Genomic DNA, 23,991 nt, shown 5'->3' with positions numbered 1-23,991 from the left:
AGCCCTCATCCTCCACATATAACACCTGTTCTGCCCGTCACGTTCTGTTAAAGGTCCCCAAAGCACACACATCCCTGGGTCTCTGCTCTTTTCAGTTCACTGCAGCTAGCAACTGAAACGAGCTGCAACAAACACTCAAACTGGACAGTTTAATCTCAATCTCTTCATTCAAAGACTCAATCATGGACACTCTTACTGACAGTTGTGGCTGCTTTGCGTGATGTATTGTTGTCTCTACCTTCTTGACCTTTGTGCTGTTGAGTGTGCCCAATAATGTTTGTACCATGTTTTGTTGTGTGTCATGTGTTGCTGCCTTGCTATGTTGTCTTAGGTCTCTTTTTGTGTAGTGTTGTATTGTCTCTCTTGTTGTGATGTGTGTTTTGACCTATATTGAAATATTGTATTTATTATTATTCAATCCCAGGCCCCGTCCCCGCAGGGGCCTTTTGGTAAGCAGTCATTGTAAATAATAATTCGTTCTTAACTGACTTGCCTAGTTAAATAAAGGTTAAATAAAAAATACATGAAAATAAAAATAATTGCATGCCCATGACATCAACCTCTCAGTTGATGCGCTGAGGTAGGTATATGACGACTGATATAGCGGGCTAGGGGAACTTAACGACGAAACGGAAGTCCCCCGTGAGCGTCTTGATGGAATGTAGTGAGTTGGCTAGCTTGATAGCAAATTAGCTGTAAAGTCGACGAATTGTCCTGTCAAACATTGAAGATCTATCGAGTGGTCTTTAAATATTTATCCAACGATGCCAGGTAGCTACGTTTTTGTTGCGCTACTGGCTGCTGTGCATTCCAGATACAATTTGACCTGAATCGTGTGTGCATATCACGCTGTTAGCCTTCGAGCTAAGTTTGATTTAGCTTGTTTATACCCCTACCAGCTAGCTACCTGCTAACAGTTTTATAGCTAGCTATAAAGACAATCCAAGGTAGTAAGAAGGCTTTGCTAGTTACAGGTGACATAACATTCAGATCAAAAATAGCTTGCTTGCCAAGTTTGATCCAATATGCATGTTTTTATATATTTCAAGTTAGTTAGCTAGCTCGCTAGCCAAGTAGCTTTCTTGCTCGCTAGTAACGTTAGTATGCCAAAGCCTTTTTCATAGGGTGATTGCACGATGTGTTAGTTATCTAGTGAATGCTAACTTAAATAACTCGTTTCATCAGTGACCTTGATGGCTACAGTAAATTTAGTCGAAACTACAACCCTTTTATATCATACATTATTTTCAGGCTGCTTTAAGTTGGCTATCTAGTTAGCTAGTCCGTGCTAGTTTTCTGAGTTCGCTAGCTACGTAGTTAGCTAACGTTGTGTACCAACTAGCAAACTACCTAACGTTGTTTACCAACTAGTAAGCTAGCTACTGTAACTAGCTCACTAGCAAACTGCCAATACTCAAAATAGGATTTGTGCTGCGATGAACGGTAATGTTAGCTGTAACTAACGTTACTCCAGTTAGCTAATTGTCTGGCTGGCTTGTTGCAGCTGTGACACGCAGGTAGGCCTCGCTCCATGTGGGGTTTGTCATCACTTTTTTTCTCTCGTGATATGTGCATCCTTCAATGCTGACGATACAGGTAACGCGTTAGCTAGGTATTGTTGAGTTATAACGGTAGGAACTGGCTCGCTAGTAATTGTATCCACGTCAGCTATAAGCGCAGCCACTGAATCGCTACTCTGGTCTACTTTAACTAGTATGACACTAGCAAGTAGTAAGTAAATAATGAAGTATGGACTTTATTTGCGTTTTGGCAATATACATTTGTTCATGTGTGGGTAGATAACGGTTTAACTTTCTACTCTTATGTTTTAGCTACGTTTTTTGACCTTAGTGTTTATTAAACACGTAATTTATTCAGTTTACCCAAGCTGAGCTTTACTCTCAATTTGAAAGCCATTTGCCTCTTTTTAAAGTGGGTTGCCATTTATGCATGTGTGAAATCGTTAACCCTACAGAGCCTGCGGAGATGAACAGTCCTGAGATGGCGAAAACACCAGGAGGCAGCAGTGCCCCCGGGAAAGAGAACGTGGCCAATGGGCACAAGGAGGGAGAGGTGGGCAACAACAACAACCCCTTTGCTGACTACATGTGGATGGAGAACGAGGAGGATTACAACAGACAGGTCAGTGATTTTAGGACCACTCTTTATGTACATACATATGTACATATGCACACAGGTGCACACACAGACATACAGACTCGGTGATGGACAGAGGGACACCCACACAGATGTACAGACCACACACGCACACTAAAAGGTGAGGAATGTTGCCCTGGATAGATATTGCCTGGCATTGTACACAGATCTAGGATCAGGTTACTCTACTCTCAGGATCAAGGGGCATGTACACTCTTCCTTGCAGGTTTTCTCAAGCTCTGTTAAGTTAGATGGGGAGCGGCAGCCAAAGAGTTACATTTTTCCCATCAGACCACAGAATTGTTTGCCTTGTGCTCTTGTCTTTCACATGCCTTTTTGCAAACTCCAGCCATGCTGTCATGTGCCACTCTCCCATAAAGCCCAACTTGGTGAAGTGCTGTAGAGACCTGTCCTTCTGGCAGGTTCTCCCTTCTTGCCCGGTTGTTCAGTTTGGTCGAACGGCCAGCTCTAGGCAGAGTGGGTAGTTCCATATTCCCTTCCCCAGATATATGCCTCATCACAATTTTATCTTGGAGATCTACGGGCAGTTCCTTGGACTTCATGCTATAGTTTCTACTCTGACATGCACTGTCATGACATAGACTGACCAGGTGAAAGCTATGATCCCTTATTGATTTAACTTGTTAATTCCACTTCAATAAGTGTAGATGAAGGGGAGGAGACGGCTTAAATAAGGGGTTTTGAAGTTTGAGACTATTGAGACATAGATTGTGTATGTGTGCCATTCAGAGTAGTGTTATATACCAGTACCACGGTACCAAAATGTCATGATACTTATGACACCAACATTTTTAGAATACCGTATTACTGTTTCATATGATAAGACCACATTTTTTCGGCCCGACCGATCTAAAGAACCAACTGACGCCTGTCAGTTTTCTTAATAATTTCAGTAATAAAAAAATATAACTCAGCAAAAAAGAGAGACGTCCATTTTTCAAGACAATGTCTTTCAAAGATCATTTGTAAAAATCCAAATAACTTCACAGATCTTCATTGTAAAGGGTTTAAACACTGTTTCCCATGCTTGTTCAATGAACCATAAAACATTTAGGAACATGCACCTGTGGAACGGTCGCAAAGACACTAACAGCTTACAGACGGTAGGCAATTAAGGTCACAGTTATGAAAACTTAGGACACTAATGAGGCTTTTCTACTGACTCTGAAAAAAAACGCCCAAAAGAAAGATGCCCAGGGTCCCTGCTCATCTGCGTGGACGTGCCTTAGGCATGCTGCAAGGAGGCATGACAACTGCAGATGTGGCCAGGGCAATAAATTGCAATGTCCTTACTGTGAGACGCCTAAGACAGCGTTACAGGGAGACAGGACGAACAGCTGATTGTCTTCGCAGTGGCAGACCACGTGTAACAACACCTGCACAGGATCGGTACATCTGAACATCACACCTGCGGGACAGGTACAGGATAGCAACAACAACTGCCCTAGTTACACCAGGAACGCACAATCCCCCCATCAGTGCTCAGACTGTCCGCAACAGGCTGAGAGAGGCTGGACTACTGGCTTGTAGGCCTGTTGTAAGGCAGGTCCTCACCAGACATCACCGGCAACAACGTCGCATATGGGTACAAACCCACCATTGCTGGACCAGACAGGACTGGCAAAAAGTGCTCTTCAGTGACACGTCGTGGTTTTGTCTCACCAGGGGTGACAGTCAGTTTTGTGTTTCTCGTCGAAGGAATGAGCGTTACACCGAGACCTGTACTCTGGAGCGGGATCGAGGTGGAGGGTCCATCGTGGTCTGGGGCGGTGTGTCACAACATCATCGGAATGAGCTTGTTGTCATTTCAGACAATCTCAACGCTGTGCGTTACAGGGAAGACATCCTCCTCCCTCGTGTGGTACCCTTCCTGCAGGCTCATCCTGACATGACCCTCCAGCATGACAATGCCACCAGCCATACTGCTGTTCTGTGCATGATTTCCTGTGATACAGGAATGTCAGTGTTCTGCCTTGGCCAGCGAAGAGCCCGGATCTCAATCCCATTGAGCACGTCTGGGACCTGTTTAACCCCCCCCCCCCCAGAAATGTCTGGGAACTTGCAGGTGCCTTGGTGGAAGAGTGGGGTAACATCTCACAACAAGAACTGGCAAATCTGGTGCAGTCCATGAGGAGGAGATGCACTGCCGTACTTAATGCAGCTGGTGGCCACACCAGATAGTGACTGATTTTGACCCCCCTTTTTTATTTTATTTTATTTATTTCACCTTTTATTTAACCAGGTAGGCAAGTTGAGAACAAGTTCTCATTTACAATTGCGACCTGGCCAAGATGAAGCAAAGCAGTTCGACACATACAACGACACAGTTACACATGGAGTAAAACAAACATACAGTCAATAATACAGTATAAACAAGTCTAAATACGATGTGAGCAAAAGATGTGAGATAAGGGAGGTAAAGGCAAAAAAAGGCCATGGTGGCAAAGTAAATACAATATAGCAAGTAAAACACTGGAATTGTAGATTTGCAATGGAAGAATGTGCAAAGTAGAAATACAAATAATGGGGTGCAAAGGAGCAAAATTAAATAAATTAAATACAGTAGGGAAAGAGGTAGTTGTTTGGGCTAAATTATAGGTGGGCTATGTACAGATGCAGTAATCTGTGAGCTGCTCTGACAGTTGGTGCTTAAAGCTAGTGAGGGAGATAAGTGTTTCCAGTTTCAGAGAGTAGTTCGTTCCAGTCATTGGCAGCAGAGAACTGGAAGGAGAGGCGGCCAAAGAAAGAACTGGTTTTGGGGGTGACTAGAGAGATATACCTGCTGGAGCGTGTGCTACAGGTGGGAGATGCTATGGTGACCAGCGAGCTGAGATAAGGGGGGACTTTACCTAGCAGGGTCTTGTAGATGACATGGAGCCAGTGGGTTTGGCGACGAGTATGAAGCGAGGGCCAGCCAACGAGAGCGTACAGGTCGCAATGGTGGGGTAGTATATGGGGCTTTGGTGACAAAACGGATTGCACTGTGATAGACTGCATCCAATTTGTTGAGTAGGGTATTGGAGGCTATTTTGTAAATGACATCGCCAAAGTCAAGGATTGGTAGGATGGTCAGTTTTACAAGGGTATGTTTGGTAGCATGAGTGAAGGATGCTTTGTTGTGAATTCTAGATTTAACTTTGGATTGGAGATGTTTGATATGGGTCTGGAAGGAGAGTTTACAGTCTAACCAGACACCTAAGTATTTGTAGTTGTCCACGTATTCTAAGTCAGAGCCGTCCAGAGTAGTGATGTTGGACAGGCGGGTAGGTGCAGGTAGCGATCGGTTGAAGACTTTGTTCTGGGACACATTATTCAATTTCTGTTAGTCACATGTCTATGGAACTTGTTCAGTTTTTGTCGAATCTTATGTTCATACAAATATTTACACATTTTTTTTTTGCTGAGTTTTTATCTCAAATAGTTTATTGTATTCGCCGGTCCTTATATGCGGCGGTTCCGATAATGTTCATATCAGCTCTGATCAACAAGCCGCATGGCCCACATCCCCTTCCAGCCGTCACTCACCTGCTTCTCTTCGTCCGCTCTTCCTGCACATCTATTTTTTTTCCATCCATTTTTAAAATATAATTTAGCAGGCGATCAGGGATGCAGACCCTTATCAGTCTTCTGTTACATTGCAGAGTGAGCAAAGTTGATACATTGTCTCTTCATCCCTGGTGTAACCAGCAGCATAGGCCAATCTGCGTAGGCTTTGCAAGTTGTCACTCAGCAGTGCCAGAGAGGGAAAACTCATTTCTGACAGTCATGCTTTCAGCTTTAAAGCAAAGAAAAGGCTTGTCTCCAGCTCAAATGGTCTCAAATTAAATATACCCATATTACGTTGGAACATTGTGGTCCACATGGGCCTGCATGCCTGTGGAACACTTTGGACACCTTGTAAAGCCCCTGCCCCGGCAAATGAATGCTGTTCTTAATGTTTTGTACACTCCCCTCGAACCTGGGCTGCCCTCCAGTGCTTTGAGAAGGAGGCAAGGATAGAGGACATGAGGAAAGACATTAAGAAATAATCATCTACTGCTGATTTGTAATCCAGCCCTATTCTTCCCCTATTGTGTGGTCATCCCAGGTGGAGGAGGAGCTTCTGGAACAGGAGTTCTTAGAACGCTGTTTCCAGGAAATGCTGGAAGAGGAGGATCAGGATTGGTTCATCCCCGCCAGAGACCTCGCCCCTGGGGTGGGGCAGATTCAGCAACAGCTCAACGGGCTATCTGTCTCCAACGGCAACGCAGATGAACTCGCGGTAAGTCCTGTCAGAATGTTTGTCCGTCAGAATGTGTCACAATCTGTTTACTCTCTACACGAGCAGCATGTCTGAGCGTCGTCGACCAAAACGTCACTATATTTATAGGGCCAGTTTCCCAGACACAAAGTTGACTCCTGGACTAAAAAGCATGTTCAACGAAGATTCTTTATTCAGTCCAGGACAAAGATTCATATTTTGTCCCTTAAAGTTAACCTGAGAGTTAAAAGCCTGACAAGTATTTGCTGTGGAGCGTTATCCACATTCAGTACCTAGATACCGTAGGTAGCCCATCTTCTCCAGTTGTTATCCACATTCAGTACCGTAGGTAGCCCGTCTTCTCCAGTTGTTATCCACATTCAGTACCTAGATACCGTAGGTAGCCCGTCTTCTCCAGTTGTTATCCACATTCAGTACCTAGATACCGTAGGTAGCCCGTCTTCTCCAGCGTTATCCACATTCAGTACCTAGATACCGTAGGTAGCCCGTCTTCTCCAGTTGTTATCCACATTCAGTACCTAGATACCGTAGGTAGCCCGTCTTCTCCAGTTGTTTGAGCACAGACAGGATACCGCTCCTACTCTTTGGCCCAGTTTCCCCAAAAAATATTAAGCCCGGTCCTAGACTAAAGACCATGCTGAAAGGAAATTCTCCATTTAAAATAGGTTTTTAGTCTGGGACTAGGTGTAGCCTAGTGGTTAGAGCATTGGACTAGTAACCGAAAGGTTGCAAGTTCAAATCCCCGAGCTGACAAGGTACAAAATCTGTCGTTCTGCCCTTGAACAGGCAGTTAACCCACTGTTCCTAGGCCGTCATTGAAAATAAGAATTTGTTCTTAACTGACTTGCCTAGTAAATAAAGGTAAAATTAAAAATAAAAATAAAGAACCGACCATCAGCTGGAGAAACTATCCTGTGGTGCGTGTTACAATCCAAACCGTCTCCTCTTGTCTGTTTTTAATGTTGAGGCCCTGTTATTTTGACCTGTTCATACAGGTCTGGGTCCTTTTTGTATCCTCCTATACTAAATCTGACCTCTCTTTTTACAGCGCAAGAGCAGCTTGAACCCAGAGGCGAAGGAGTTTGTTCCGGGAATGAAATACTAGGGTCCTCCCGCCAGTAGGGGGAACCCTCATAAAGACTCTTTGTGACTGCTGGCTTCCCAGCAGACACCCTTGCACTTGCCTGCTTTTGGGCTGTGTGGGGTACATGGGGTGGGGTTGGAGGGTGGGCTGGGGTATACTCTTCAATAAGCTTTTGGTCGCATTCCTCTGCTCAGACGTTGCATGCATCAACCTATGGTTACGTGCCAAGTCATCTACTGTGCCGTCGGGCACCAGATTGCTATGACATGTGGTTAGGGTTATAAATAAAATACCTATTCAGGAGTTGTAAGATCTGGAATGCGTCAGCACCGTCTGAGTAGGGGAACGCAGCCTTTTATTTCCGTTTTGTTCCTATGTGGTTAACTAGGCAGGGGGCAGTGATGGGAGAAGGGTGGGCAGGGGCCATATCAGTATAAAATAATCCTATTGGACAGAATGGGAGGGGCCATCAGTATAAGATGTTCTTATTGGACAGACGGCAGAACTGGAGGTCAGATCTGCGTAGAAAGTTTGGTGTTTATTTTTGCTCTTTCTCCTCAATCTCAAGTGCAGCCGTGTGAGTCTGTCGTCGTGGTGATCGTGGCTGGAGATTTGTCTCCCCTGATCATTGTTGCAGTTTCCTTTTTTTGTCTTTTCTCTTTTCTGGATGTTTTTCTTTTCCTCGGAGGCTGGTTTTAGGGTAGGTAGTGTGTAGGGCGAAGTAGGCTTGGCGAAAGATGGACAGACTGCAGTGTACAGAAGGATTGGATGGGATTTGGCTGCGGGGGCGTAGCTGACCTGCGAGGGATTTCCATGGCAACAATTTCGTTTTTTCGTTTGGTTGATATGTAAAAACTTGAGTTGAAATCCTGTCACAGTGTGCGACTTGCATTAACAAACGAGGACAAAGTATGATGGAATAAAGATCAGGTACCCTCTGGGACTTTGGTGTCTTGTTCATTGTTTTATATACAGGTTTGATTCTGTTATTACATGTCCAGTAACCTGTCATTACCGTAGCTAAAGACCCATCAAAAGATCACGCTGTGGGTTTGATAATGTCGACACAAAACAAGTATCTCTGAATTGTCAAAATACATTTCAAATGTTTTTTTTATTAACCTTTGTCAGGTTGAACATCGAATAGAGACCATGCAGGTCTAATCCTGAAGATGGTTTAGGTCAGTTGTCTCTGTTCTGTCTGTACGCAGGGCTGGTCTTGGGTCTGGACAGGCCAGGGTAGCTCTGCAGCAAAACCAGAGGAACAACATAATGAATTGTATTGTCTTTCCTCCTTTTGCTCAACTGTCTCTGTAAATTATTGAAGTTATCAGTTGTTCATTGTTGGGCTGGGTTTATACTGCAAGTGTAACCTGATCCCAGATCTGTTTGTCAACACCAGTGATGTCATTGTGAAGCCAAATGTGGTATGACGGTGAGGTTGCATGATGGTACAAAAAGACTGGCACTCACACTACACCAAACCCCTATTCACATCGACGGGAACGCAGTGGAGAAGCTGAACAGCTTGAAGTTCACTGACAATCTGAAATAGTCCAACCACACAGTGTGGTGAAGGTGCACCAGTGCCTCTTCAAACTCAAGAGTCTGAAGAAATTTGGCTTGGCCCCTAAGACCATCAAACTTTTGCAGATGTACAATTGAGAGCATCCAGTCGGGCTGTATCACCATCTGGTACGGCAACTGCATTGCCCACAACCACAGGGCCCTCCAGGGAGGGGGGGGGGGGTCTGCCCAATGCATCACCAAGGGTACACTGCCTGCCCTCCAGGACACCTACAGCACCCAATGTCACAGGAAGGCCAACAAAAAAATCAAGGACATCAACCACCTGAGCCACAGCCTGTTCACCCCGCTAAGGTGAGGTCAGTACAGGTGCATCAAAGCTGGGCCCGAGAGACTGAACAACAACTTCTAAGGCCATCAGACTTAAATGGCCATCACTAGCCGGCTACACCCCGGTTACTCAACCCTGCACCTTAGAGGCTGCTGCTCTATATACACAGACATGGAATCAATGGTCACTAATAATATTTACATACATTATATGCATATGAAATGAGTAAAACAGTATTTTAGTCATTGCCACTCCAACATTGCTCACCCTAATATTTCTTAATTCCATTATGTTACTTTAAGATTTGTGTGTGTTGTGAATTGCTAGATACTACTGTGCTGTTGGAGCTAGGAAAACAAGCATTTTGCTACACCCGCAATAACATAAATATGTGTATGTGACCAATAGGATTTGAAATGTAAACGTTAATGGGGTAGGGACGTCCCGTGGATTCCGGATAGCAAGGGCCCATGTAAATCTCAATCTCTGTGCAGAGCCCTCTGTGCACCACGAGGTGAAAGTCACAGCCTCTACAGAGTGTCTAGTGTGGTGGTGTGTAAGTGCAGCCTTATGTTTCCTCTAATAGGGAGCCTTGAAACTTGGTCTTTGTCACAACATTATTTTCTAAGTGCACCATAAGGCCCTGGTCAAAAGTAGTGCACCACGAAGAGAATATGGTTCCGTTTGGGATATTACCTTCTTAGTGAAGTGCCTCTGATACTCTGAGCAGATGTGTCCTCGGGTCTGGTCTGCGGTGTGGGCACCAGGCTGGTACTCGGCGGTGCAGGGCTCCTTCAGGCCGCTAGGGGGCTTCCTCTGCCCAGGGACGTAGCGATCCGGGCCCTGGTACCGGTCCTGGTACTCTGACACCCAGGCCCTCCTGGATGGAGGGTGAAGCATATTAAAGTCTGTCATAATTCGGCCCTAACCTAGCTATGTTTTTTTTAGGGGGTAGATAACCTTGCTATGTTTTTTTTAGGGGGTAGATAACCTAGCTATGTTTTTTTAGGGGGTAGATAATCTAGCTATGTTTTTTTAGGGGGTAGATAATCTAGCTATGTTTTTTTAGGGGTAGATAATCTAGCTATGTTTGCAGATCTGAAGGTCTGGAGGACAGGTTTAAGCAGAAGCGGAGGAGCTGCTAAAATTCCACAATACTCCCCAACTGGGTTTATTGTGACATCACTTTTATCTCTGGCTATTACAGACGCCAGACTATCTGATGGACATAACCTCTGCAGCACCCTATGACTGTTAATGGGTTGCTGGGTGAAGGGGATTGCTATGAATCACTGTATGTGTGAATCACTATGTTAATCTCCTCTGTAGTAGTGTGCAGTTATTATCTATCGCAGTGAACAGATTGCAGGAGCTTGAGACAGATGCAAAGAAAACTGGTATGGGGTGGAACGAGCTGGAGGAGACTGTCCTGAACAGAGTGCGAAGGAGAGGAGTCGTCCATGGCCTGTGCACCATGGCCTTAGGTAAGTATGTATGTACAGATCCCTCCTTTCAATCCGTGTCAGTATGTGGATGTGATCTACTGTACCAGTTGAGTGTGGCTTCAGGAAGGATGCACTGCGGGCCTCTCAGTGTGGAGGAGTTGTCCCAGTGTGTGTAACTCTGGCTGTAGGTGGTCACACCGTTGAATGGCAGCCCTACACACACACACGTGGATGAGAGTTATCATGAATAATCCCATATACAGCTTCATACTGCACCTACGTCACAAGTTTAACATGTTATTGCCAATGAGGTTTGGCCAGCAGGCTCTCAACAAAGTAGGTGGCTCAGCCCGTATTAAAGCGTCTCAGAGTAGGGAGTGCTGATCTAGGATCAGGGTGGATGGTGGTAGCTCGGCCCGTATTAAAGCGTCTCAGAGTAGGGAGTGCTGATCTAGGATCAGGGTGGATGGTGTTGAGTACTATGTTTCCCCCTACTGGGTGGCTATGGGACCTACCTAGGTGCATGCAGGTTGTACATCCCAAATGGCACCCTATTCGCAATATAGTGCACTACTTTTGACCAAAGCCATATTCCCTATATAGTGCCTATAGGGTTCTGGTCAAAAGTAGTGCACTATATATATATACACACACATTAGTGTTCTATTTGGGACATAAGGCTGGTGATAGAAAGCCTACCTAGGTGCATGAGGTTAGACTGGGTGGCTATGGGTATAGAACAGTGTTTAATATATTGTTATGTCTCAATAGGACCTACCTAGGTGCATGAGGTTAGACTGGGTGGCTATGGGTATAGAACAGTGTTTAATATATTGTTATGTCTCTATAGGACCTACCTAGGTGCATGAGGTTAGACTGGGTGGCTATGCGCTGGTTGATCTGGCCTTCCAGCCTAGATGAGTGGGTCATGTCCCGACGGAACTGCTCCGCCCTTAACCGCTCCACCTGCAGCGGGAGCTCCCCATCACTTCCTGTGACAACAGGAACAGGTAGTACACACACATATGTTATTGGTGCTGATCTATCATCTTGCACTAAAGGAAACAAAAGTGGATAAACTGTGGAGTTATAAGGCCATTCAAAGCTTCAAATAAAAACATGTTGTCAATACAAAATGAACAGGGTATTCCCTCTCTCACCTTCTCCACTGCCGATGTGAGGCAGCTCCACCATGTCCTTGGGTGTCGTTGTGACCCCCAGTGCCGGGTCCCCTGTTGCATGTGTCCATGCCTCTTTCCTTGCAGGGCGGGATGGGAGGGAGTTATGGACTGAGGTTAAGGAGAGAGAGGGAGAGACCGACCTTCGTTCCCCAGAGTCGGAGCTCGAACGCTGTGGTGGTATCTGGCTCTGCCCCTTCTCTGGAGGAGCTGTCCTTTCCACTTGGATCTTACTGAAACTCTCACTGTCCAACGTAGCTGCCCTCACTGGTCTCCCCTTCTGTAGAGAGACACAGAGAGAGAGGGGAGAGAAGAGAGACAGAGAGAGAGGATGAGAGAGAGGGGAGAGACACAGAGAGAGAGGATGAGAGAGAGGGGAGAGAAGAGAGACAGAGAGGGTGAGAGAGAGGAGAGACACAGAGAGAGAGGATGAGAGAGAGGGGAGAGACAGAGAGAGGATGAGAGAGAGGGGAGAGAAGAGAGACAGAGAGGGTGAGAGACAGAGAGGGTGAGAGAGAGGATGAGAGAGAGGGGAGATGGAGAGAAGAGAGACAGAGAGAGAGGATGAGAGAGAGGGGAGATGGAGAGGAGAGACACAGAGAGAGGATGAGAGAGAGGGGAGATGGAGAGAAGAGACACAGAGAGAGAGAGGATGAGAGAGAGGGGAGAGAAGAGAGACAGAGAGGGTGAGAGACAGAGAGAGAGGGGAGAGACACAGAGAGAGAGAGAGGATGAGAGAGAGGGGAGAGACACAGAGAGAGAGGATGAGAGAGAGGGGAGAGAAGAGAGACAGAGAGGGTGAGAGACAGAGAGGGTGAGAGAGAGGATGAGAGAGAGGGGAGATGGAGAGAGAGGTGGAGAGAGAGAGGGTGAGAAGTGGAGAGAGAGAGAGAGAGAGGGGAGAGAGGTGGAGAGAGAAGAGAGACAGAGAGGGTGAGAGGTGGAGAGAGAGGGTGAGAGAGGTGGAGAGAGAGAGGGGATAGAGGTGGAGAGAGAGAGAGGTTTGAGTCTGACTAAGATAAGATAATATCAATGCATCTACCATGAAATGCCCCTAAGGTATGCCAGTCAAGGGGGACAGGAAAGACAAGTAAGTTCTTGTGTCTGAGGGACTCACCTGAGGGAAGGCAAAGGCGGGGTTCTGTGGGCCGTTGGTAATGGTCTGGAAACACTGTCTGTAGTACTGAGCCCACATATCCGCCAACTGACAAACAGACAGGCAGACAGAAAGACAGACAGACACACAGATAGGAAGACAGATAGACAGACAGGCAGGCCAAATCAGGGCAGTGTGAATGTGTACAGTTTGTACACTCTAAAAATGAAGAGTTCAACAAAGGTTCTTCTATGATCTTCTATGATTGCCCCCAAAAGGTTCTTAGAAGAACCCCAGAGCAGGTGCGGTTCATCGAGGAACCACCTTAGTTCTTGGGGGTTCTTGCAGGAACCTAACTGCCCACCTGAAAAATGTGGATTTGAATTTGAAAGGACAGCAGGTGCAGGCATTTCACTGAAAAATGTAAAGATCTCCTCAATTTAAGTAAGGTTTGTCCCTTGTATCATCTAAAGGTATATTGTTTTATGATGATACCATCTATCTTTTCATATTTGTGAAAATATTTCTAAAACAGAAAATTGACAATTGAATGGATATAAAACCAACAAAGAGGTGAGAATATGTTGAAGGGTGGATGTATTGGCTGCAGATGACTGAACTGCTCACTTTTGTTTCTGTGACTGCCGGTATACAGAGGAGGAGGCATACAAAGGTATGTCAATTAGTATTGGTATGTTATGCAGATCACATGTACCATCCTCCTTCCTAACCTCTTCAATGAATATCCTATAGGCCTCTACATTATGGACAAGGTATGTGTATGAAAACCATTATCAAAACAGTTTTTTTCATTCACATTCACCACATAAACCAAGGTATGAATACTGTCGTGTGCATGTTTTGTTAATCATCTGTATAATTACTAGTCGTTGGATTCAACAATTTCACCCTCCCTACACCTCTGTTGAATATAACAGGAAACCTGTTTGATAACCATGCACTGCAAAATCATTCTGGCTGTGGATACGGAGAACCTTAACACAGTAATTGAACATCAACAGGCCAGAGGATATACCCATGTGACTTGGAGCTCTGCTGGGAGTTTACCTCAGATTGAGATGAGTGAATTCTGCTTTGCCACTAAAATCATAATAAACACTGACAATTCAAATATTGTGTTATTGTTATGCTGATGATTAATAATAGTGGGGGGGGGGGGGGGTAGTTAAAAAATGTACACCAAAAGGTTATTTGAGGATACTTTAAAAGGAGTTACTTGAAGAACCCTTTGTAGAGCGTATGGTATTAGTATACAAGTGGAAAGTGTTGGTGTGTGTGTGTGAGAGAGAGACAGAGCGAGTTAGTTGTACCTTCTGGTGTGTGGTGCAAGACGGCTCTGCATGCAGCCTGAACAGCCTGAGGTGCCGATCACTGGGGGGCTTGTAGTCAGCTCCATAGGTGCTTTGCTGCCCCACTCTGGCCTGAGGGCCCCGAGACTGAAGGAGAGAAGAGTGGAGAGATGGATGAACCCCCACCTTTAACCAACTAAGAGCATCAGTGAAAATTATTCATTCTAGTAAGCATTATGAGACAATCTCATTAATGACCTATTCTTACTAGTTGAATAGCCTAGTGTTTATGTTATGAAAATGATCAAATATGGCAATGATAAACCCGTACTAGACATACCTGAATTTGCCTTAAAGAGTGCATTAAATTGCTCTTGTTCCCTGATATTTGAGATGGTCATTCGTCAAGGATAAATCGGGGTCAACCCTAGCAAAACTAAAACAGGCTACGTGAGACAGTGGCTAAATGTGTGTTGGAAAACCCATAATAGTCTATGTTCCATAGAACGTTGGAACGTTTGAGTCAACATAATATACTTTTATCGATTCCTTAGTTACGCAGCGATATCATAAATAGGGCGATGTCACAGCGTTCCAAAATAATCTGAGTCTTCGTAGCCGTTCTAAAAACATTGGTCATAAATGAAAGAACAATGAACAATACAAACATCGTAATAAAATCAACCATGAATGGGCGGTTTCACTTCCTTCAGTCTTCACAATGCACGTCTTATTCACTGTATGGTTCTCTGTGTAGGCAATTGTTCATTGTATGACATCACAAGGGTTGGTCTTTGTCGATTCAGGTAGTTAGAGGAACGTGCATTAACGTCCTGGACCAGACGTAGTAGCCTGGGGCGGTGAGAAAGGTGTGGACGCGGTCATAATTTCACCGTAGGTTTAGCCTCTGACGTAACGAAAGAAAAGCACACCTACATTTGTCAGGGGAGAGTTTGACGGTACTGAAATCACAAGTGTAGGATTAGGATACCGTAAACTAACATATATCACAGTCAAATCCAAGTTATTGGTTAAAGTTCAGTTGAATGCCGAGTGACGCTTTGAACATAATGGACACTCATGTGAAAGCAGGACAAGTTTACCTTCAACACAGAAATGTAGAAAAGGTAAGCACGTGACTTTATTTAGCGCACTTAATTGTACACATCCTGGTACTTTATCTGTCTTGTTTTTGTGGAATGACAATAAAAGTCAATAGGAACATATTGTATTTATTTGGATTTTGAATGCAGCTTTATAACAGTCTTGTAATGTAAGTTTTTATTTCGTTTATTTCGAGTGTTTTGATATTGGCTATTGCTGTTATCATGTAAACTGCCACCCCCTTGTTTACTCTATGTACTGTGTATGACAGCCATCTAATCCCTCTACCACTCCACTTGACATTTTAAAGTATATGATTGCAGTATACGAGGACATTTACTGTAGCCGACATGTTGAAGTCTTTTTTGCAGAGACAGGCTACGTTGGTAATGGTGCGTGTGTAAAGGTGTGAGGGGGGAACGGATCCTCACATGCGTGCCCAGACACAGTACCGCTCACAGTTTCCTCATGGCACATTCCAACGCAATATGTCCCAAATGGCACCCTATTCCCTTTTCAGTGCACTACTTTTGACCAGGACTCACAGGATCTCTGGTCAAAACTAGTGCACTATGTAGGGGATAGGGTGCCATTTGGGATGTAAACTTAAACACGGCTAGGCATACGTAAAACAACGCACGTACTGTACCTGAGCACACATACCTCCTCTACCACTGCACCTTTATTTAAAAATAGGCATATGTGCTGGAGAAGGTGGTGGGGGTGATATTCTGAGTCATTTGACTGTGTTGTGGGCGAAATGGCAAAACTAGATACTCACTTAAAAAATAAAAAAAATTCTCACCCACAATCTTTTCTCCCATTCTCTTGGCCTTTCTCTTTTTCTCCCCATTATTTATGTCTTCCCTCTCTTCCCTCATCCCCTGTCTTCCCTCTCTTCCCTCATCCCCTGTCTTCCCTCTCTTCCCTCATTCCCTCTCTTCCCTCATCCCCTGTCTTCCCTCTCTTCCCTCATCCCCTCTCTTCCCTCATCCCCTGTCTTCCCTCTCTTCCCTCATCCCCTGTCTTCCCTCTCTTCCCTCATCCCCTTTCTTCCCTCATCCCCTGTCTTCCCTCTCTTCCCTCATCCCCTTTCTTCCCTCATCCCCTGTCTTCCCTCTCTTCCCTCATCCCCTTTCTTCCCTCATCCCCTGTCTTCCCTCTCTTCCCTCATCCCCTTTCTTCCCTCATCCCCTTTCTTCCCTCATCCCCTTTCTTCCCTCCCTCCGCCCTCCCTCCAGAAGTGGAAGCAGCATTGGCTGACTCTCTACCCCTCCAGCCGCTGCGGTGTAGCCAGGCTAGAGCGCCAGGAAGTGGGGGGAGGAGAGCGGGCCGGTCCCTCTGGGGTCTGGAAGCACCAGGACAAAGTTAAGGAGAAGAGGGTGATCCGTCTGTCAGAGGTCAACCTTACTGCTGTACTTGTCTTCCTTACTAGCACTGACTTTGATTAGCTGCATTATTGAGGATTTTTTGTTTTACTGTCACTGACTGTGATACAGTATGTGGTTGTCTTACCTAACTTAGTTGAATGCACTATAATTGGCTCAGGATATGGACAAGCCTAAGGCCCTGTGAGAGACTAGCGTCCTGTCTAGAGGGAGTACTTTTACATCAAACTGGCTCATGCTACAGAAACAGGAGATAGGCCCCTGCTCCTATGAGCTGTTAGAGCTTGCACAAGCCTTACCCCCGATCTATCTCTTTAATGCTGAGTGCCAAGCAGAGACGCACCAAGTCACATTTTTTACAGCCTCAGGATAAGAGTGTCTGCTAATGGAGTAAAATGTAAATGTAGGTGATCAGGGTCCTGAGGCTGCCCCCACACGCTGAGGCCTGCCCCAAAGACAACATGGCCGCCTTCTGTGTGGAGACAGACGGCAGGAGGTTCGTCTTCGCAGCGGATAAGGACGACTGTGTGGAGTGGGTGGAGAGGATGTGTGACCTCGCCTTCCAGGTGAGAATAGCAGCTTCTGTTGTTGTCTTGTGACTGTTATGGATCAGTCTCAATTCAACATTTTGACAGTTACAGATCGAAGTAGAATCATACTTTATTAGCGTTCAACAACGCTGAATTAGGAATGTGTCTCGCTATTGGTACAAGGCTAACAGCAAACGCCATTATTCACTGGTCTCTCTATCATTAAACTCTTTTCATCACCAAACGGTTATTATATAGAGGATGTGTACACTCTTAGAAAATAGGTTGTAAAAGGGCTCTTCTGCTGACCCCATAAGAGAAACCTGTTTTGTTCCCTGTATAAACCTCGGTAGAAAGGGTTCTACATGGAAGCCAAAAGGGGTTCTCCTTTGGGGACAGCCGAAGAACCCTTTTAAGGTTCTAGATAGCACCTTTTTTTTCTAAGAGTGTAGGTATCTGTGAGGACAGTTCTCACTGTCTAATGTAAATACATGTCTTGTCTCCCAGGGAGGCTCCACTGGTCAGCAGCCCCAAATTCAGATGGAGGACAACCAGATCTACGTCTCCAGGGAGGAAGGTGAGAAGCACATCAGATATCCTAGTGGCCACACAAACTATAACGAACAGCCATTCTTCTGTCTGTTTATGTCTAATGGGCGTATGATTACTGCTGTATTGGAACAGGTTCTTCTTTTCAAAGATATTACTACGAACAAAGGAAAGATGAACACAAAATAGAAAACAAGAAATAGAAATGAACACCGTCCATAGTGCTTCGGTCATGACCGCCTCTATCCCTCCTCTCTCCCCTCAGTTAGTGAGTTCAGGGTGGGTGTGAAGCAGACGGATGTAGCGATGCGCTGCGGCCTCCAGGGGGAGTACTATTGGCTGCAAGTGGCCCAGGACGGGCTGGTCCTTAAGGAGGCGGAGACCAGGAAGAGTTTGCAGGACTGGCCCTATCGGCTGATACGACGCTATGGCAGAGACAAGGTCAGTAGAACCATGGAATTTAGAATCTCATTGAGCCATAGAATTAGATTCCTAATGTGTTACTACTTTTAATCTAATGCTACTCACTAGTGTCTAATTTCAAGGCCGTCACAGTACGGTACTATGCTGCGCTACAAAGGCAAAACGCAGTAACTACATACTTTTTTTGACTGCAAATTCTGACTTCAAAGTCTTTGTCTCTCTAAAAAGACAGCCATTTCTGGTACTTCATGATATGTTCTGATCAACTGTTCTTGTGTCAGGAAACAAAATCCCACACTAATCTGATAATATACCTGGCCATTACAACAGGTCAAAGTTACTGTGTTTGGCCTTTTTAGGGCAGTGTGGCTCCAAAAAAGGATGTGTCTAAGGATCATTGTAGGGTCATCAGTGTCCAATCAAGAAGGTTTCAGGTTATAATACGTTTGGTGCCCACATTCAATTATGCAATTTTCCAGTGAACACCTGTGGGAATTTTCTCAAATCATTGTGTCCTCTTGGTTCTCCCACAGTTGACGTTCAACATCGAGGCGGGCCGGCGCTGTGACTCTGGACCCGGAACCTTCACCTTTGAGACGTGCCAAGCTGACGTCATCTTCAGCCTCATCGAGACCGCCATACGGGAACAGAAGGCCGTCGCCGGGGACGAATGTGAGGGCGACACTGTGGTTGCTAACCGTAGCCCTAATATGCCTCGTGCTCGTTCACCACTGCCCAAACTACCAGATAGCGCAGCCATTTTGGAGGGCAGCTACAGTTTTAAGCCAGTATTTTCAAATGCTATTGGCTCAGAGCAGTGTTTGTACTCACAGCCGCCTAATTTGATTGGCTCTGAGGAGTGTCCGTACTCTGAGCCAGCAGACAGTATTAAACCCAAAGCCCCTAGCCTCAACTCCTATCTGACGCCCCCAACAGCATCCACCCTCACCCCCTCTATCCCTCTACACCCCTGCAATCACCATGTCAACCGAACGGAACCAGTGTACGCCGACCCAGCAGACATCCTCTCACTCACACCCCCGAAATCTACACCACCACCACCCCCGCCCACTTCCTCTTCCTGCTCTTATCACCACGACAACAAGCCAGAGCCGGTCTACTCCGAGGTGTACGACCGTGCGAGTCCCCTACCTGACAAGACTCAACAACAGAAACAGAGCCAGGACCAGCGGGGGCAGGAACCTGGCAAAGAGGAACCCATCTATAGTGCGCCTTGTGTGGGGACCCCAGCCAAGGGCCCCAACACTGACCCGTTCGCCCACCTTTACAGCCAGGTCTGCAAGCCAGGCTCTTCATCACCATCATCATCATCATCCCCCTCTTCCTCACTGGCCTCCTCTTCCTCCTCATCATCATCGTCATTGACCATTACCAGGACCTTGGCCACCAGGAGGCCCACTGCTAGACGCCAGTCACCAGAGGTCATCTATGAAAACATGGGGTTCATTTAGGATACTCTGCTGCGTCTGAAATGGCACCCTATTGCCCTTTAAGGTGCCCTACTTCTGATCAGCGCCCATAAGGATATATTCAGACCAATACACACATTCACTCATTTCACAATGTTATTGTCTACTTACTTTATTTATTGAACTTGTTTTCACATACAGAATCATAGTTTTTTCTTATGATGTAATAACTTTTGTATAACGTGTTATGAATATCAATATTGCCCACCAGTGTAATGGACATGGGAGAGGGAGAAAAGAGCCACAGAGATCTTCCAGAAGTCTGTCAGTGGTCCATGTAAATGTTTTCAAACAGTGTTAGCCGCCTCCTCCCCAACAGAAACCAATGACTTCCGCTCAGTCTCACATCCTTTTCCTCATGTACTTTGTTTTACTGATGTGATTCAATAAAACAATAATGGGTGTGTATCCAGTAACTCTCCTTCCACTCTTTGTTTTGTGCATTGATTGTTTTTTTTTGTGTTTTTTAAATTGTGCCCCTCAATAAATCAGACTACTGTTCAGTTCAATGCTGTTTATATAGGAATATGTGAACGTTAATAGGCCTACTACTGTATATTTCAGGCTCCTCTGTGGTTGTGGGCGTGTATTGACGTTTGGTTTAGAGAGATTTGAACGCTTCCTGGTTTAACACATTGTAATAGTTCTATTACATACTGTACTGTACCTGACCTGGAGGCTAAGTAGCCTATTATACCGTGTTAGAAATAGCACCAAATCGGACACCGAATAGGTAGGTGAGAATAAAAAAATACGCCGTATTTTGATACACTTCAACCGTACTTTTTTGTTTTGTTGGTTTCTGTAGGCGCTTCGTTCCCCCCTGTCCTCCACTTTTGACAGAACGCCCCGAGCGCACTTTTAATGCTGCTTAACTGACGCGCGGTCATCAACGGACATTCTTCCTGATGTCACTTCTCAACATGCGGACCACCTGTTTTATGGCCGTGATCTTGTGGCTCACAACTGGTTCAACTCGTTGTCAAACACCAATTCCAAATGTTCACGGAGGTGAGTACAGTACAGTTGGACAAACGGCCTCTCTCTCTCTACATACAAAATGTATAGCCATTTTAAAATGTATCGCAATTCCTAATGAATACGGTAACGTTATGGAGGCTACAATCTAATTAGTCATAGCAATGCAAATGATGTTGCCTAGCAAACAAGTACATTTGTAAGAAGTCTATTATCAGCACCCAGTGTGGTTTTGGTAGGCTAATTTATTCATCTGGGAGTGGAGATGGTTAATTACTTAATCCAACATTTAACCAGAAGGGAAGGTTTGAGGCATGGTCGAGAAATGCCCATTAAACAACACCTTTAAAATGAATGAAGACAGGCGTGTCATTTCACTGCTGTTTTCACTAAGTACCTGGAATAATGCAGAGTGAGTATAGTCTGGGGTTACAGTGTTATCCTAGTTTTGCCTGCTTTCATGGATAGATAGGCCTAGGCTATAGGTCTTAGATTGTAATACAGAGAATATGGACGATTAAGATGCCCCACTCTTTGTGGTGTGTGTGTGTGTGTGTTAACACACAAATGCAACAAGGAGCAGTTTACCGGACACATATTGAGCCTATGTCACGGACTAAATAGCAAACGCAAAGGAGAGTTTAGCCCCAAAATTGTCTACCTAAATTAGCATCGAGTGACTGGTGAGTAGGGGTTTATTTATTACACTGATTCTGTTGCAAAACATTTCTTAAACGGAATGAAATGGGGAGGGACCTAACTGAATTTGTCCAATAGAAACCATTTTTTGTTGTTTGGACTAATTATTGCACCCCAGCTCTGGGTAGCAGCCGACAGACCACAAGAGTGTTTCTCAGTAGAGGAAGTGACACAATTACTGATGCTTAGAAATGGTTCCGTAAAAGTCCCTGTAAGTCAGTCTCATCCTTCGCACATTCACTCAAAGGTCAAAGACAAATAAATGGGGCGGAGGAGGGGAGTCTATATATTACGGATCCCTAGTCCAAAGTAGTGCACTGTAGGAAATAGCCATTTGGGACACATCCCTAATGTTATGTCCTGTTCTCCTCAGGGTTAGGTGCAGTTCTGGGGGTGTCCAACGCCAGCGTCCTCCTGCAAGACCCCAGCTCTGAGACACTCTACCTGGGAGCCAGAGGCTCCATCCTGGCCCTGCACACCTCCAACCTCACCTGGAAACACTCATCAGTGAGAGAGAAAGGGAGGGAGAGACAGAGATAGGGAGGGAAAAGGACATAAGAGGACGGAGGGAGGGACAGCGAGATAAGAGGGGAGAGGGAGGGACAGGGAGATAAGAGAGCGGAGGGAGGGAGGGACAGGGAGATAAGAGGGGAGAGGGAGGGACAGCGAGATAAGAGGGGAGAGGGAGGGACAGGGAGATAAGAGAGCGGAGGGAGGGACAGGGAGATAAGAGGGGGAGGGACAGGGAGATGGGAGGGAGGGAAGGAGGGACAGAGAGATAAGAGGGCGGAGGGAGGGACAGGGAGTTAAGAGGGGGGAGGGAGGGACAGGGAGTTAAGAGGGGGGAGGGAAGGACAGGGAGATAAGAGGGCGGAGGGAGGGACAGGGAGATAAGAGGGGGGAGGGACAGGGGGATGAGGGGGGGGACAGGGAGATAAGAGGGCAGAGGGATGGACAGGGAGATAAGAGGGGGGAGGGACAGGGGGATGAGGGGGGGGGCAGGGAGATGGGAGGGAGGGAAGGAGGGACAGGGGGATGAGAGGGAGGGACAGGGAGATGGGAGGGAGGGAAGGAAGGAGGGACAGAGAGATAAGAGGGTAGAGGGAGGGACAGGGAGATAAGAGGGGGAGGTACAGAGAGATGGGAGGGGGAGACTTTTTCACTTGACTGTGTGTGTGTGCACGGTTATCTGTGCATATTTCCACTCTTGATCTTAGCTAACTGGCAGTGAAACGAGTGTGTATTTATTTCGGTGTTTTCATGATGGGAGTATTCATGAACACAAAACCATAGAAAAACCTACGTCTTACCTGGGACAAACACACTATGCCAGACATTGATTAAACCTAGTCCTGGACAACTTTCTCAATAGAGATTCTCCACTGACACTGCTTTTTAGTCCAGTACTGGGCTTAACCTGATGTTTAACTGTGTGTTGTAACTGTATGCGTTGGTGTGTTCTCTCTTTGACTTCCGTCTCTGTCTCTGCAGATTAAGTGGGAGGCAACAGAAGAGGAGAGGAAGTCCTGTATGGGTAAAGTCAAGAGAGAGGTGAGCAACGTGGGGTGCTCTTGATCTGTGTTTGAAGTGGCAAGAAAACTGTGTGTCTGTGTGTGTGTGTGTGTGTGTGTGTGTGTGTGTGTGTGTGTGTGTGTGTGTGTGTGTGTGTGTGTGTGTGTGTGTGTGTGTCTGTGTGCTGCTCTGTAGTGTATGTACATGGTTAAAGGTGATGCCATGCTTCACACCCATCACCTTTGCCTTTTGTCATACTCATCTATGTCATGATGTATGATACCGTTACCATAACGACTGCTTTACTGACTCTTCAGCTTCCTGTCAACAACACATCACATCCTGTATGTTTGGCTTTCAGATGACTTTTCACTTTGTATCTGGTCATCTTCAAAGACTGATAAACAGAAGCATGACTTACCTTAAATAGTCCGGGAGTTCGAGTTCTTCGCTACCGTTTATTCAATGGGAGTAATATGAAAACCAACCTTGGCCTGTACACATTGTGTTCCTGGCACCCGAGTTGAGAAACCCTGCATTGTACTTCTGATTATAACCATATTTTATTGATCTGTTTAGAGCCAAGTTCTCCTGATCTAGGGTCATGCTATCTACCCCAAATCCTAACCTTAGCCATTATGGTAAGGAATGTAAACTGACCTGAGATCAGTGCCTAGAGGCAACTTTATCCTGCTCTGTTATGGCCCTGTGGTAAGAAGGAGTTGTCAAACGCGCTTCAGCCTAGCTTAAACTAAAAGGCAATCAGGGACTTGAAAATCCCCAAAATATTCCTTATCCCAGGGCACTTGAACTGTTTCCGCATATCAAATCAAATCAAAATTATTTATATAGCCCTTCTTACATGAGCTGATATCTCAAAGTGCTGTACAGAAACCCAGCCTAAAACC

The 23,991-nt window shown here is 45.6% G+C and overlaps 3 protein-coding genes across 12 annotated transcripts in view; 2 read left to right on the top strand and 1 right to left on the bottom strand.

Moving 5' to 3' along the window:
* The first annotated feature begins 569 nt into the window (after window positions 1–569).
* paip2b (poly(A) binding protein interacting protein 2B) lies at window positions 570–8,466 on the top strand. 3 transcript variants are annotated; one of them, XM_031814949.1, is made up of 4 exons: window positions 570–771; window positions 1,976–2,142; window positions 6,266–6,439; window positions 7,488–8,466. In XM_031814949.1, exons 1-4 carry the CDS (start codon window positions 765–767, stop codon window positions 7,542–7,544), a joined length of 405 nt encoding a protein of 134 aa, XP_031670809.1. In that variant the 5' UTR covers window positions 570–764; the 3' UTR covers window positions 7,545–8,466. The 3 variants fall into 3 exon arrangements, with proteins under 3 accessions (XP_031670809.1, XP_031670808.1, XP_031670807.1); XM_031814948.1 differs by having other exon boundaries at window positions 588–664; XM_031814947.1 differs by having other exon boundaries at window positions 614–1,731.
* A 25-nt stretch (window positions 8,467–8,491) lies between these two features.
* Window positions 8,492–15,032, bottom strand: LOC109877477 (uncharacterized). The gene is made up of 8 exons (XM_031814909.1): window positions 14,751–15,032; window positions 14,432–14,557; window positions 13,122–13,208; window positions 11,987–12,284; window positions 11,684–11,818; window positions 10,931–11,039; window positions 10,078–10,261; window positions 8,492–8,768 (listed from the first exon to the last, which is right to left on the bottom strand). The coding sequence occupies exons 1-8, from the start codon at window positions 14,772–14,774 to the stop codon at window positions 8,706–8,708; spliced, it is 1,026 nt and encodes a 341-aa protein (XP_031670769.1). The 5' UTR covers window positions 14,775–15,032; the 3' UTR covers window positions 8,492–8,705.
* Window positions 15,033–15,343: 311 nt separating this feature from the next.
* Window positions 15,344–23,991, top strand: part of LOC109901308 (semaphorin-4E) — a 330,201-nt gene continuing 321,553 nt past the window's right edge. For 4 of the 8 annotated variants that reach the window (XR_004206940.1, XR_004206939.1, XM_031814902.1 and 1 more), the window contains exons 1-3: window positions 20,516–20,905; window positions 21,945–22,078; window positions 23,063–23,122. Coding sequence is in view for 3 of the 8 variants with exons in the window: in XM_031814902.1 (XP_031670762.1) it covers window positions 20,803–20,905; window positions 21,945–22,078; window positions 23,063–23,122 (297 nt within the window). In the remaining 5 variants the exon portion in view is untranslated. Of the gene's footprint in view, window positions 15,538–16,755; window positions 16,930–17,309; window positions 17,469–17,939; window positions 18,010–18,246; window positions 18,423–18,937; window positions 20,906–21,944; window positions 22,079–23,062; window positions 23,123–23,991 lie in introns of those variants that run through there. The other 4 variants (XR_004206937.1, XR_004206936.1, XR_004206938.1 and 1 more) reach the window with 3 other exon arrangements.

This window comes from Oncorhynchus kisutch, unplaced genomic scaffold, assembly GCF_002021735.2.
Source record: "Oncorhynchus kisutch isolate 150728-3 unplaced genomic scaffold, Okis_V2 Okis07a-Okis12b_hom, whole genome shotgun sequence".
Taxonomy (NCBI): Eukaryota; Metazoa; Chordata; class Actinopteri; order Salmoniformes; family Salmonidae; genus Oncorhynchus; species Oncorhynchus kisutch.
Note: the sequence above shows the minus strand (reverse complement) of the source record. Positions and strands in the feature narration are given on the sequence as shown.

What these genes read in the sequence shown, in the direction of transcription:
- paip2b (XM_031814947.1), top strand. An exon ending in AGGAGGATTACAACAGACAG is followed by an intron (nt 2,143 to 6,265) that starts GTCAGTGATTTT and finishes TGGTCATCCCAG; the next exon opens with GTGGAGGAGGAGCTTCTGGA. An exon ending in GCAACGCAGATGAACTCGCG is followed by an intron (nt 6,440 to 7,487) that starts GTAAGTCCTGTC and finishes CTCTTTTTACAG; the next exon opens with CGCAAGAGCAGCTTGAACCC.
- LOC109877477 (XM_031814909.1), bottom strand. Translation starts at nt 14,774, where the DNA reads ATGCACTCTTTAAGGCAAATTCAG. An exon ending in CCGCCTTTGCCTTCCCTCAG is followed by an intron (nt 12,285 to 13,121) that starts GTGAGTCCCTCA and finishes GTCTCTCTACAG; the next exon opens with AAGGGGAGACCAGTGAGGGC. An exon ending in GTCTAACCTCATGCACCTAG is followed by an intron (nt 11,040 to 11,683) that starts GTAGGTCCTATA and finishes GTGTGTGTGTAG; the next exon opens with GGCTGCCATTCAACGGTGTG.